At 42.3% G+C, this 13587-nt stretch overlaps 1 protein-coding gene across 6 annotated transcripts in view; it reads left to right on the top strand.

The window, feature by feature from the left end:
* The window catches only part of LOC133464383 (cytosolic carboxypeptidase-like protein 5), a 44517-nt gene that overhangs the window by 22949 nt on the left and 7981 nt on the right, over positions 1-13587 (top strand). For 4 of the 6 annotated variants that reach the window (XM_061746304.1, XM_061746305.1, XM_061746307.1 and 1 more), the window contains exons 11-12: positions 1432-1637; positions 10203-10379. In XM_061746304.1, coding sequence (XP_061602288.1) covers positions 1432-1637; positions 10203-10379 — 383 coding nt within the window. The remainder of the gene's footprint in view (positions 1-1431; positions 1638-10202; positions 10380-13587) is intronic. The other 2 variants (XM_061746306.1, XM_061746308.1) reach the window with 2 other exon arrangements.

Genomic DNA, 13587 nt, shown 5'->3' with positions numbered 1-13587 from the left:
TTTATTGAAACACATGGCGAGTCAAACATTTACCAAAGCAGCTGCCAAACACTCCTAAACAAGGTAGCCTAAGACGTGGGTTCTGCAGAACTGCGGCAGTAAATCCTCATCGGAGCTCCACTCTTTAGTAGGGATTTCATATGAACCCAAACCGTTAATAATCATTATTTTCTCCATATACCGCTCCCTGGCTTCCTTGTTTAAGGTATCCCGGTAAATTCCAGTTCCTTTCCAGCAGTTTAACATCTTTTTTTTTGTGTTCTGTCTGTTCACTGGGTGAAACAGAAAAGTAGTTTTGAAAGTCCGTCCCGTCTTCATTCGCTGTCAAAACAAATGCATGCGATGGGCACAGGATCTTTCTGGCGCTGGTGCTCATGGGAAACGTAGTGTTCTTTCTGGTAAAGTTGTCCAAAGGAGCCGCCCAAACTCAACAAAAGCTGAAAGTTATCACCTGCTAACCATACACATATGTTCTTTTCCTGCCTAAAGCTATGTTCATTTTGGTCATCTTTCTATAATACTCTCTCAAAAGCCCTTAATAAACCGGTGGATTCTAGCCCTTTAATTTCTATTTTTGGTGTACCTGAAGATTTTAATAGTTTTACTAAGAAGGAGATTAATATAATTGCTTTTTCCTCTCTTGTAGCTCGTAGACGTATTCTACTTCAATGGAAGGACCAAAAACCTCCATCTCCTAATTCTTGGTTGAAAGACCTGATGTCATTTTTATATTTAGAGAAAATTAAATACGGTATTAGGGGTTGCTCTGATAAGTTTTCTTATATTTGGGAACCTATTCTTTCTTTTGTTAATTCTTTGGCATCCTTGGAAGATTAATTTAATCTGATTTAACTTAATTACAGAGAAGTATGATATTGCTAACCATGTCTCTTTTTTTTTAGGGTTCCTCTTACGTCAGTTTATTTTAATTTTTATTTATTTATCTTATTTTGTTTTTTTAATTTATTTTTATTTTTTAATTTTTTTGTTGCTGCTGTTTTGCGTGTCCTGTATTTTAGTTTATTACTTTACTTTTCCTATTATTATTGTCTTCAGTCAGAGTTTGATTGGTAATATGTACTTACTTTGGGACCTGTTTATAATTCCGTATTTTGCAGTGTGTGTGTTTTGGGGTGTTTGTTATGTTAAGTTTTGTGTCCTTATTTATTTTATTTATTTTTTATTTTTTATTTTATTTAGTTATTTAGTTATTTTTTTGAGTGTGTATGGTAAAATATAAAACGGGGTATTCTGTCGAACCCTTTAAAAGAAATGTTTATTGTGTAATATAATTTACATGGATTACCCAATAAAGAAACATGTTAAAAAAAAAAAAAGCTGAAAGTTACATTGTGCTGCTTTAAACACCTTCGATTTAATCTTCACAGACAACATTTTGTCTCATGAAACTCTCTTTGCGTTGTTTTCCAGCAGCTGCCTGTCAGCATCAGCGTCAGAGAACGCCGTCGGCCACGTCCGCTGCAACAGCCACACTAACAGCGGTCAGACACCGTCTCCGAAAATGCACAGCTCTCCGAGTTTTACCTTCGGCTGCCCTCCGCCCAGAACCCACGCACAGCACAACAACACGCACGCCAGCGGCCGCGGAGGCAACAAGACGCTCGGTCCAGTCAGGGGTAAGCTGATCTGTCGGCCATCTATGCGTTAGTGGGAGGACTTTTCTATCACCTCTCGTTATGCTCCGTCTCGTTGCTGTCTCTCTTTCTTCCCGGCATCCTTCTTTGCTCGTGGCTGGTTGATGTTTGTGTGTTTGTGTGTGGGTGACAGTTAACTTCAGATTTATTGTAACAGTGACAAATCTTTTCCCAGGCAAGTGATTCATGCCCTGGATGTTTATGAACTGTAACATCACCGTGACCCTGCATCACCTCAGCATGACTCCACTTTCCCCTGCATGCACTTTGTCATTGGCACTGTTAATCTTGCTCTAAAAACATCAGTATGACTGGTTTGTTTTAATTAGTCCTTTTTGAATGCATCAAGGCCGCTGATGTTGGTGTATCGTTGTCAGCAGCCCCATTGATTCTTCTGCTAAATACCTCACATTTTCTCTCGGGGCATTTCCATGTGTGTGTTAGTGGAGCAAAATTAGGGCTGGGCGATATGGACCAAAAGTCATATCTCGATATTTTCTAGCTGAATGGCGATACTCGATATATATCGATATTTTTTCTGTGCCATAATTGGGGTTTCCCCCAAAGCATTATAGCATAGCATCTCTGTTAGCATCTCTGTTAGCTTCATTTTTTTCTGAGGCAAACCCTTAAAAAAACAGTCAGTTTTAATACAAAGCCTCGTGCCAAATGTCACACAGGTACCTTTATTAACAGAGGTCTGCACAATATCAAAATGTATAAAACAAATGAAATAAAAATAAACTGCCTGCATATATAGAATAAAAATGCTTCTTGAATAAAATAAAACAAATATCCCTTTCCTGCATAACAATTAAATTAAAATACACTGTGCAATTAATACAATGTAGACAGTAACAGGCAGACTTTTCCACTGAGGTTGACAGTTGTGCAAATAACAAAACATTTGTGCAAATCTTAAAAATAAAACATTCAAGTCAATTTGTCACAAAATAAGCTATATCAAAATCATATATATATTTTTTTTTCTTTTTTTTTTTTTCAATAATCGATATAAACGATATTGTCTCGTACCATATCGCGTTTGAAAATATATCGATATATATTAAAATCTCGATAAAACATTTGTGCAAATCTCAAATAAAACATTCAAGTCAATTTGTCACAAAATAAGCTATATCAAAATCATAAAAAAAAATGTAAAAAAAAAGAAAAAAAATTTAAATCGATATAAGCGATATTGTCTCGTACCATATCGCGTTTGAAAATATATCGATATATATTAAAATCTCAATATATCGCCCAGCCCTAGTACCAATGGAAGCTTCATATTTTCCTCACGTTGTTATATTTCAGACCCATTCTCAATTAGTTTGAATGAACGGTTCCTCATCAGTCTGCACATAAATCTGTGCTCTGAATGTATAAAATGCTAACGCATAAATATCCCAGGGTTCAAAGCTTTTAGCTTGTATTTCCATCAAGGATAAGGACTTTAGGTAGCAATGAGAGCTTCAAAGTATGCATATAACCTGCATACTTTCCTTACATTTCTTTTTGTTTCTCCAACTGCTGTGAAGTGTTCAAGTTTAACCACGTTGGATGTAAAGCACATCCTTTTTTACACAATGTACATTATTAATCTTCAGTGATTCCAGGACTGTTTAAGCCAGGGGTGTCAAATGTGCGGCCCGAGAGAGGTTTCCAACGCAAAAAAACAAAATGTTAATTTACTAAAAAGGAAGGCATAAATAATTGCCATGAATTGCAGCATATCCGATAATATATTTCTTCTACAAATCCATCGTTATTCCACAAAGAGAGCAGTTTTTGAATTTTTTTTAGTTTTCTAGAATGCATTTGCCGATTTTATTTATTTTTAGACGGTCGTTTATTTTTATTAACTGACTAGTATTATATGTTTTTGCAGGAAAAATATCACTGCTAAAAAAGATGATAGAAGATATTTATTCGGAGAATTTCAGTTTTGAATACGAGGATAGTGACAAAGTAAAACGGTTAAAAAAGAAGTGCTGACTTTTTCGGCACACTGGTGTAAATATCCACGCCAATTTTAAAAAATACATACACTTAATTGTACTGGAAAAATCTTTAAATCACAAAGAAAACACTCTCGGATGTAATAAGAAAGATTTTGCTTTTAATTAAATTTCCTATAAAAAAGCGAAATATAAAAAAAATATACTTGTTTCTGTTTATCTTTGTAAAATGATATTAAAAGTATCTTACATAATTTGAAAAAAAACGAGAAATTTCAAGAAAATATCCTGAAGAAATATATTTTATATAATTAGAGCTTAAACAAAGTGCATATTTCCTTTAAAATTAACTAAACCGATATTGGATTAGATAACAATAGTAAAAAAAAAAAAGAATTAGGAAAAAAAAAAAATTCGCACCGTTTTTGTTATTTTGAGCGTGCTGCCCACGAGAAAAAAATTGGTCAAATCTGGCCCGCCAAGCAAAATGAGTTTGACAACCCTGGTTTAAGCTTTAAGTCACGTCGTGGGTCTTCATTGTGAGGTTGTCTCAGATTGACAACCTGAGCACTTTGGACAATGCTCTGCATATTCTTGTATCTATATTTCCATCTTGCTTGAATGATCTTCCGGTCCATTCTGGCGAAAACCCTCCCAGGAGCACGATGTGACTCTGTAGGGCTGCTAATAAGCTGCTGGTGCCTGGGTTCCTGCACATACGCACGTGTCTAAAGAGTTTGATCTCAGTAAAGGGGATTTAGTCTGTTGTGGTCCTGATGACATTCAGATGCCTTTTGATGAAACCCTAACTGCCACACAGCCTTTAGTGCCTCTGGTTCAGTGTTGCACTGCTAGTCTCGTCCTTGTACTGGGTTCTTGCGTCTCCACAGAGGAGTATCTGTATCCCTTTCATGATGAGTCTGACCAGCCCCTGAGGCATTGATCACCTAGAACAGTGGTTCTCAAATGGGGGTACATGAAAATATACATATATTTAAAAAGTAGCATCCATGCAAAAATCCTTTAAAAATAAATATTTCATAAATAATTGAGGAAAATATAAGTCTAAATTCATAAAATGAATTTTATCTTCAGGAGTATTCAACTCATTATCCTAAAACCGCAGAGTATCCCCTAGGGCTGGATATCGATTCAAATGTCAAGAATCGATTCGATTCCGATTCTTAATATTCCGAATCGATTATCATGATTCGATCCGATTCAATATTGATTTGGCTCAGTGTTATTTAAAATGTTTTTTGAGCTGTTCCCTGATTTATATGACTGTAAAATAACTAATGAAATAATAATTTCACAATAATTATTGTGAAATAGATAAGAAATAAATAACTCAAACAGGCCTTTCAATATCCATTTAAAGTGCAAAAAAGAAAGAAATTGCAACAGTTCATGCAGGAAACAAATCATTTTAGCTTATCTAATTTATTCTGTCACCACACACACATATTGCCATGAAGCACCTTTTCAGAAGTGTCATGACAAACTGTGTGTCCGACTACTGGGATTAAAGTTTACCTGGCGAAAATGATGAAAAAAAATTACTTAAAAAAATTTAAAAAATCGATCTTTAGACCTCCCCTCCTTGAACCGCCACCTTACTGTGGTGGAGGGGTTTGTGTGCCCGAGTGATCCTAGGAGCTATGTTGTCGGGGGCACTTTCGCCCCTGGTAGGGACTCCCATGGCAAACAGGTCCTGGGTGACGGGCCAGACTAAGAGCGGTTCACAAGCCAAACATGGATAAAACAAGAGCAAGGACCGTTACGTCGCCCGGATCGGCGTCACCGGGGCCCCGCCCTGGAGCCAGGCCTGGGGTTGGGGCTCGTAGGCGAGCGCCTGGTGGCCGGGTCTTTGCCCGTGGGACCCGGCCGGGCTCAGCCCGAAACGGCGACGCGGGTCCGCCTTCCAGTAGGCCCACCACCCGCAGGAAGGACCATGGCAGGCCGGTGCATTGTGGGCTGGGTAGCAGTCGTGGCGGGGTGCCTCGACAACCCAATCCCTGGACATCAACCCTCACAGTGGGGACATGGAATGTCACCTCGCTGGGGGGGAAGGAGCCGGAGCTTGTGCGTGAGGTTGAGAGATACCGGCTAGAGATAGTCGGGCTCACCTCCACACATAGCTTGGGCTCTGGAACCCAGCTCCTTGAAGGGGGCTGGACCCTCCACTACTCTGGAGTTGCCCAGGGTGAGAGGCGGCGGGCTGGTGTGGGCTTGGTTATAGCCCCCCAGCTCAGCCGCCATGTGTTGGAGTTCACCCCGGTGAACGAGAGGGTCGCTTCCCTGCGCCTTCGGGTCGGGGATAGGTCTCTCACTGTTGTTTGTGCCTACGGGCCGAACAGCAGTGGGGAGTACCCGGCCTTCTTGGAGTCCCTGGGAGGAGTACTTGATGGTGCTCCAACTGGGGACTCCATTGTTCTACTGGGGGACTTCAACGCTCACGTGGGCAATGACAGTGATACCTGGAGAGGTGTGATTGGGAGGAACGGCCTCCCCGATCTGAACCCGAGTGGTGTTTTGTTGTTGGACTTCTGTGCGAGTCGCAGTTTGTCCATCACGAACACCATGTTCAAGCATAAGGGTGTCCATCGGTGCACGTGGCACCAGGACACCCTAGGCCGGAGGTCAATGATCGACTTTGTTGTCGTTTCATCTGACCTTCGGCCGCATGTCTTGGACACTCGGGTGAAGAGAGGGGCTGAGCTGTCAACTGATCACCACCTGGTGGTGAGTTGGATGCGCTGGCGGAGGAGGAGGTTGGACAGACCGGGCAGACCCAAACGGATTGTGAGGGTCTGTTGGGAACGTCTGGCTGAGCCCTCTGTCAGGGACATCTTCAACTCCCACCTCCGGGAGAGCTTCTCTCGGATCCCGGGGGAGGCGGGGGACATCGAGTCCGAGTGGACCATGTTCTCTGCCTCCATTGTCAACGCGGCGGCTCGAAGCTGTGGACGCAAGGTCTCCGGTGCCTGTCGTGGCGGCAATCCTAGAACCCGGTGGTGGACACCGGAAGTACAGGATGCCGTCAGACTGAAGAAGGAGTCCTACCGGGCTATGTTGGCCGGTGGGACTCCTGACGCAGTAGACGGGTACCGGCAGGCCAAGCGGGCCGCGGCTCGGGCAGTCTTGGAGGCAAAAACTCGGGTCTGGGAGGAGTTCGGGGAGGCCATGGAGGAGGACTTTCGGTCGGCCTCGAGGAAATTCTGGAGGACCGTTCGGCGCCTCAGAAGGGGGAAGCAGTACTCTGCCGGCACCATTTATGGTGCTGGTGGGGAGCTGTTGACCTCGACTGGGGACATTGTCGGACGGTGGAAGGAATACTTTGAGGATCTCCTTAACCCGACTGACATGCCTTCCACTGAGGAAGCAGAGGGTTGGGGCTCGGAGGCGTGCTCATCCATCACCCAAGCCGAGGTCACCGAGGTGGTTCGTAAGCTCCTCGGTGGCCGGGCACCGGGGGTGGATGAGATTCGCCCTGAGTACCTCAAGTCTCTGGATGTCGTAGGGCTGTCTTGGCTGACACGCCTATGCGACATTGCATGGAGGAAGGGGACAGTACCGCTGGGGTGGCAAACTGGGGTGGTGGTCCCTCTGTTTAAAAAGGGGGACCGGAGAGTGTGTTCCAACTACAGGGGGATCACACTTCTCAGCCTCCCGGGGAAAGTCTACGCCAGGGTACTGGAGAGGAGATTACGGCCGATAGTCGAACCTCGGATTCAGGAGGAACAATGCGGTTTTCGTCCCGGTCGTGGAACACTGGACCAGCTCTATACCCTCCGCAGGGTGCTCGAGGGTTCATGGGAATTTGCCCAACCAGTCTACATGTGTTTTGTGGATCTGGAGAAGGCATTTGACCGTGTCCCTCGTGCCATTCTGTGGGGGGTGCTGAGTGAGTATGGAGTCCGGGGCCCTCTACTAAGGGCTGTCCGGTCTCTGTATGATCGAAGCAGGAGTCTGGTTCGCATTGCCGGCAGTAAGTCAGACTTGTTCCCGGTGCATGTTGGACTCCGGCAGGGCTGCCCTTTGTCACCGGTCCTGTTCATAATTTTTATGGACAGGATTTCTAGGCGCAGCCAGGGGCCGGAGGGGATCCGGTTTGGGAACCTCAGGATTTCATCTCTGCTTTTTGCAGATGATGTTGTCCTGTTGGCTTCATCAGACCGGGACCTCCAGCATGTGCTGGGGCGGTTTGCGGCCGAGTGCGACGCGGCAGGGATGAGAATCAGCACCTCCAAGACCGAGGCCATGGTTCTCGACCGGAAAAGGGTGGCATGCCTTCTCCGGGTGGGTGGAGAAGTCCTGCCTCAGGTGGAGGAGTTCAAGTATCTCGGGATCTTGTTCACGAGTGAGGGAACAATGGAGCGTGAGATTGACAGACGGATCGGTGCAGCGTCCGCAGTAATGCGGTCGATGTACTGGACCGTCGTGGTAAAGAGGGAGCTGAGTCGAAAGGCGAAGCTCTCGATTTACCGGTCAATCTACGCCCCTACCCTCACCTATGGTCATGAACTTTGGGTAGTGACCGAAAGGACAAGATCGCGGATACAAGCGGCCGAGATGAGTTTCCTCCGCAGGGTGGCTGGACGCTCCCTTAGAGATAGGGTGAGGAGTTCGGTCACCCGGGAGGAGCTCGGAGTCGAGCCGCTACTCCTCCACATTGAGAGGAGTCAGCTGAGGTGGCTTGGGCATCTGTACCGGATGCCTCCTGGACGCCTCCCTAGGGAGGTGTTCCAGGCATGTCCCACCGGGAGGAGACCCCGGGGAAGACCCAGGACACGCTGGAGAGACTATGTCTCTCGGCTGGCCTGGGAACGCCTCGGACTCCCCCCGGAAGAGCTGGAGGAGGTGTCTGGGGTGAGGGAAGTCTGGGCATCCCTGCTGAGGCTGCTGCCCCCGCGACCCGGTAACGGAAAAGCGGGAGAAGATGAGTGATGATGAGATGATGAGATCTTTAGACCTAAGAATCGATTTTTAGGAATTAATATGAGAATCGATTTAGAATCGGAAAATCGATTTCTTTTCAACACAGGCCTAGTATCCCCCACACCAGGATGGTTCCACCTAACCTGTCAAATGCCACCTGGCTTCACCTGTCAATCACTTGGACCAATGATGGAGTCGTGGTTGAAGCGTAGCAGCAATATTTTGATGTTTAATAAATCAGTTACTGATTGCACAGTGCTCTGTTTTAGGTCTTTTTTTACAACCAAAAGTGCTTTGCGCTGGTTAGGGGGTACTTGGCTAAAATCTTTCACAGGGGGTACATGACTGAAAAAAGGTTGAGGACCACTGGTCTAGAACAGTGTTTCCCAACCCTGGTCTTCAAGGCTCACTGTCCTGCATGTTTTAGACGTTTCCCTTCATCATCACACCTGATTCTAATTAATGGTCCTAATTAGCTTGTCATCAAAATCTGCACAATTCTGTTGATGACACAGCCTGTACATGTATCACGGTGTGCTGAAGCAGGGAAACATCTAAAACATGCAGGACAGTGGGCCTTGAGGACCAGGGTTGGGAAACACTGACCTAGAAGTTTTCTGTTTAAGAAGGATTGAGACCATTGTGAGTTTGATGATTATAAATTCATCTTTGAGAATTGTTTAGATTAAAGGAGCATGAGGCTCCTTTTAAGAAATGAGACTCTCTAGCGCCACCCTTCACCACGACGGCCGTTGGGGGTACTGCAGCCAACAGCGAAACTGGCACGGGAGAACGGGGAGAACGCACATGCAGCGTCATGTGACGTCACATCCGCAGGACAGCGCGGGAAATTCCGGCCCGGAATTGCAGCACATTTTGCAGCACACAGCCTGTTCAAGGCAACGGAGAGATACGCTAGAGCAGTGGTTCCCAACCTTTTCCAACTCAGGGCCCACTTTTATGTCTCAAAAATGTTTGCGGCCCACCTCCGAACCCATAAATACAAAGGCCATATAATGCGTTGTCAGAGCACTTTTTTATTGAAAGGTATCAGCATCAAACGTAAATAAGTCAAGTGCAATGCAGTCCCGCTGCAAAGTGGTCCAACAAAAGTTCCTATCACTCATTTGCTTGTCACATATCTAATACTTGAAGGAAAACAAAACAAAATAATGAAAATAATTATATATAATAATTTTTAATATAATTTTGAATAACTGAGTTTTAACATTTAAAACATTATTCTGTATATTTTTATATAATTATATTCCCCCCCACAAAAATCATACTTTTTTGGAAATTATTTGGCGGCCCACTTGCAATACCTTCGCAGGTTGGGAATCACTGCGCTAGAGGGCTCATTCTTTTTGGTTTGGAATGCTTCATCTGACATTATTACTAGAAAACTTAAAACGTATACGAATTGTTTTCATAAATCCTGCCTCAATCCTACCTCATGCTCCTTTTTAAAAGGGAAAAAATAAAAAAGGAATCTATTTTAGGATGAGTCTGAAACATAACACAAGAAGAGGTCTGACAACCATCCACTGGCGCTGTGGTCTTTGTGTGCGTGCGTGCGTGCGTGCGTGCGTTTGTGTGTGTAATCCCAGCATGTTTCTGAGCAGGTGTGTGTCCTTCTCCATAGACATTAAGCCTCAGGAGAAGAGACGTCCCTCCCACCATCGCTCCATCCTGCGGTCTCCCAGCAACAGCCACACACCCTCCCGCCCCCCTCTGTCACCCCCTTCCTCCTCCTCCTCCTCGTCTTCCTCCGTGTGTGCAGCAGGTTCCTGTCCCCTCCCAGCCTCCGTCAGTATGACAGGTCTGTACTCCCTCCAAACCCCCAGTCTCTCCACTCTGCTCCCCTCCTTCCAGGCTCTGCCCCGGCCCCGGCCCCGGCCCGGGCTGCTCTCCAAACTGAGCCCCCTCCTCCTGCAGAGCCTCCCACCTGCCGGCAGCTCTCCCACCGGGCCCACCCCGGACTGAATGTGTCTCGCACGCAGAGACCCTGGGCATTTGTATGTATGAGAGGTCGGATTCAGTGAGCATAACTCAGTGGTGTGTTAACTGAAAGGGGTGTTTCCACAATAACTTGGACTTACCTAAGTGTGTGTGTGCTTGTGTGTTTGTATGTGACAAACATTACTGGTGCTAGCTCTTCAAACTTCTGGTTTTGGTTTTCTTACCCACCCTCGGTCAAGTATCGGTCCTCTGGTGTATTTTTTATTTTTTTTCTTCAACTCAAATGAAGCTGGAAAGTGTATGAATGTGAAAAATCAATAGCTCTTTGTTTTTTTTTAATTTGTATTAGGGCTGGGCGATATGGACCAAAAGTGATATCTCATTTTTTTCTAGCTGAATGGCGATACTCGATATATATCGATATTTTTTCTGTGCCATAATTGGGGTTTCCCCCAAAGCATTATAGCATAGCATCTCTGTTAGCTTAATTTTTTTCTGAGGCAAACCCTTAAAAAAACAGTCAGTTTTAATACAAAGCCTCGTGCCAAATGTCACACAGGTTCCTTTATTAACAGAGGTCTGCACAATATCAAAATGTATAAAACAAATGAAATAAAAATAAACTGCCTGCATATATAGAATAAAAATGCTTCTTGAATAAAATAAAACAAATATCCCTTTCCTGCATAACAATTAAATTAAAATACACTGTGCAATTAATACAATGTAGACAGTAACAGGCAGACTTTTCCACTGAGGTTGACAGTTGGGCAAATAACAAAACATTCTTGCAAATCTCAAATAAAACATTCAAGTCAATTTGTCACAAAATAAGCTAAATCAAAATCATAAAAAAAATTATATTTTTTTTTTCTTTTTATAAATAGATATAAATGATATTGTCTCATACCATATCGCGTTTGAAAATATATCGATATATATTAAAATCTCGATATATCGCCCAGCCCTAATTTGTATTGACCCAATGAAGGATCTACACCAGACATTAACGGTGGACATAAATGTTGAATATATGAAATAGAACAAGGTTCTTTAGCTGACTAGATACAAGTAATAAGTAGACGATTGTAAGTCTAAATGTCCTGATTATTGGTAAGAAGCTCTTTATATTTTCTTCTTTGCACACACTGACCAACAGGTTTTAATGGACGTTTTACACGATCAGCTACAGAACAAAGAAAATGCTTTAATTTTATGCTATGTTGCACCTTTTTTTTTCTTTTAAATTTTTTTTTCTAATTTATTGGTTTGATTTTCTTTTGGAGAAGAAGAGGTTTGTGGAATTTGACGGATCACAGTGCGATTTTAGTTTATATAAAACCATTTAAAGCACCTTCTGCTTACTGTTACCTTTGTCGTATTGTGTATGTGTAAACAAGTACGTGTTGCAGGCCCCTTGTAATGTCTGATTTGGAGGCCGTTCAGTACAGGGTTCATCGTTATGAGATTGTGGCTAAAAATGAAGTTCCAACAGATTTTTATTTGCAAAAAATCGGATTTATATCACCAGAAATCCGCGTCATGCGCGGATGTTGAGTCATTGTCAACATTATGATGCCTATGGAGTCACTTCCTGCCAGAATATTCATGTGAACCATTACGATTTAAATCCTCGCGAGTCGTGAATCAGACAACCGTTCGGAGATTACAGTCGTAACTTCACGGAGCTGTTTGCAAACAATGAAGACCATTAAATGATTATACCGTGTTAATTCTGTTTGATGAGGTCAAAGCTTGATGGTGTTTATAATTTGCCAGTTAGGGCCCAGTATTGATTTGAGTGTAAGTGCAGTTTCTAGTTGTTTGTTTTTCGTTTTTTAGTTTTGATTCCGTTACCTACGGAAGAGTATTAGGGCCAGAGAAAAAACATTTGAGAGTGGAAGATTTTTTTTTTATTGTGCACTTCGAGAAAAAATACGAAATGTTGAGAAAAAAGTCGAAATGTCAAGATTGTTGAAATACAATTTCGAGAAAAAAGTCGAAATTTCGCCTTTTTTCTCAACATTTCAACTTTTTTTTCGACATTTAGACTTTTTTTCTCGAAATTATACTTCAACAATATTCTCGACATTTCGACTTTTTTCTCAACATTTCGACTTTATTCACGAAATTTCGACTTTTTTCTCAACATTTCAACTTTATTCACAAAATTTTGACTTTTTTCTCAACATTTCGACTTTATTCATGAAATTTTGACTTTTTTCTCAACATTTCGACTTTTTTCTCGACATTTCGACTTTTTTCTCGAAATTATACTTCAACAATATTCTCGACATTTAGACTTTTTTCCCGACATTTAGACTTTTTTCTTAAAATTTCGCCTTTTTTCTCAACATTTCAACTTTTTTTTCGACATTTAGACTTTTTTCTCGAAATTATACTTCAACAATATTCTCGACATTTCGACTTTTTTCTCAACATTTCGACTTTATTCACGAAATTTTGACTTTTTTCTCAACATTTCAACTTTATTCACAAAATTTTGACTTTTTTCTCAACATTTCGACTTTATTCATGAAATTTTGACTTTTTTCTCGAAATTATACTTCAACAATATTCTCGACATTTAGACTTTTTTCTTAAAATGTCGACTTTTTTCTCAACATTTCGACTTTTTTCTCGACATTTCGACTTTTTTCTCGAAATTATACTTCAACAATATTCTCGACATTTAGACTTTTTTCCCGACATTTAGACTTTTTTCTTAAAATGTCGACTTTTTTCTCGACATTTCAACTTTTTTCTCGACATTTCAACTTTTTTCTTGAAGTGCATAATGAAAAAAAAATCCTCCTCTAAAATATTACTTTTATTTTTCTCCTGCCTGGCCCTAATACTCTTCCGTAGTTACCTGAGTCATGAAATGGATAAAAATCCATAAGATAAAATAAAAAATCGTTCATGCAGATAAATGTCTTCTTGTGTAAGCTGACCTTGGCAGGTGTGTAGTTAGCTGTCAGTGGTGAAAGTTGATATATATTTTTTGTGGTTAGCTGACATGAAAAGTCACTATTGTGTTGGTTTATATGTAAACCTCATTGATCACC

This window comes from Cololabis saira, chromosome 18 (assembly GCF_033807715.1).
Source record: "Cololabis saira isolate AMF1-May2022 chromosome 18, fColSai1.1, whole genome shotgun sequence".
Classification (NCBI taxonomy): Eukaryota; Metazoa; Chordata; class Actinopteri; order Beloniformes; family Belonidae; genus Cololabis; species Cololabis saira.
This window is presented reverse-complemented; position numbering and strand designations above follow the sequence as displayed.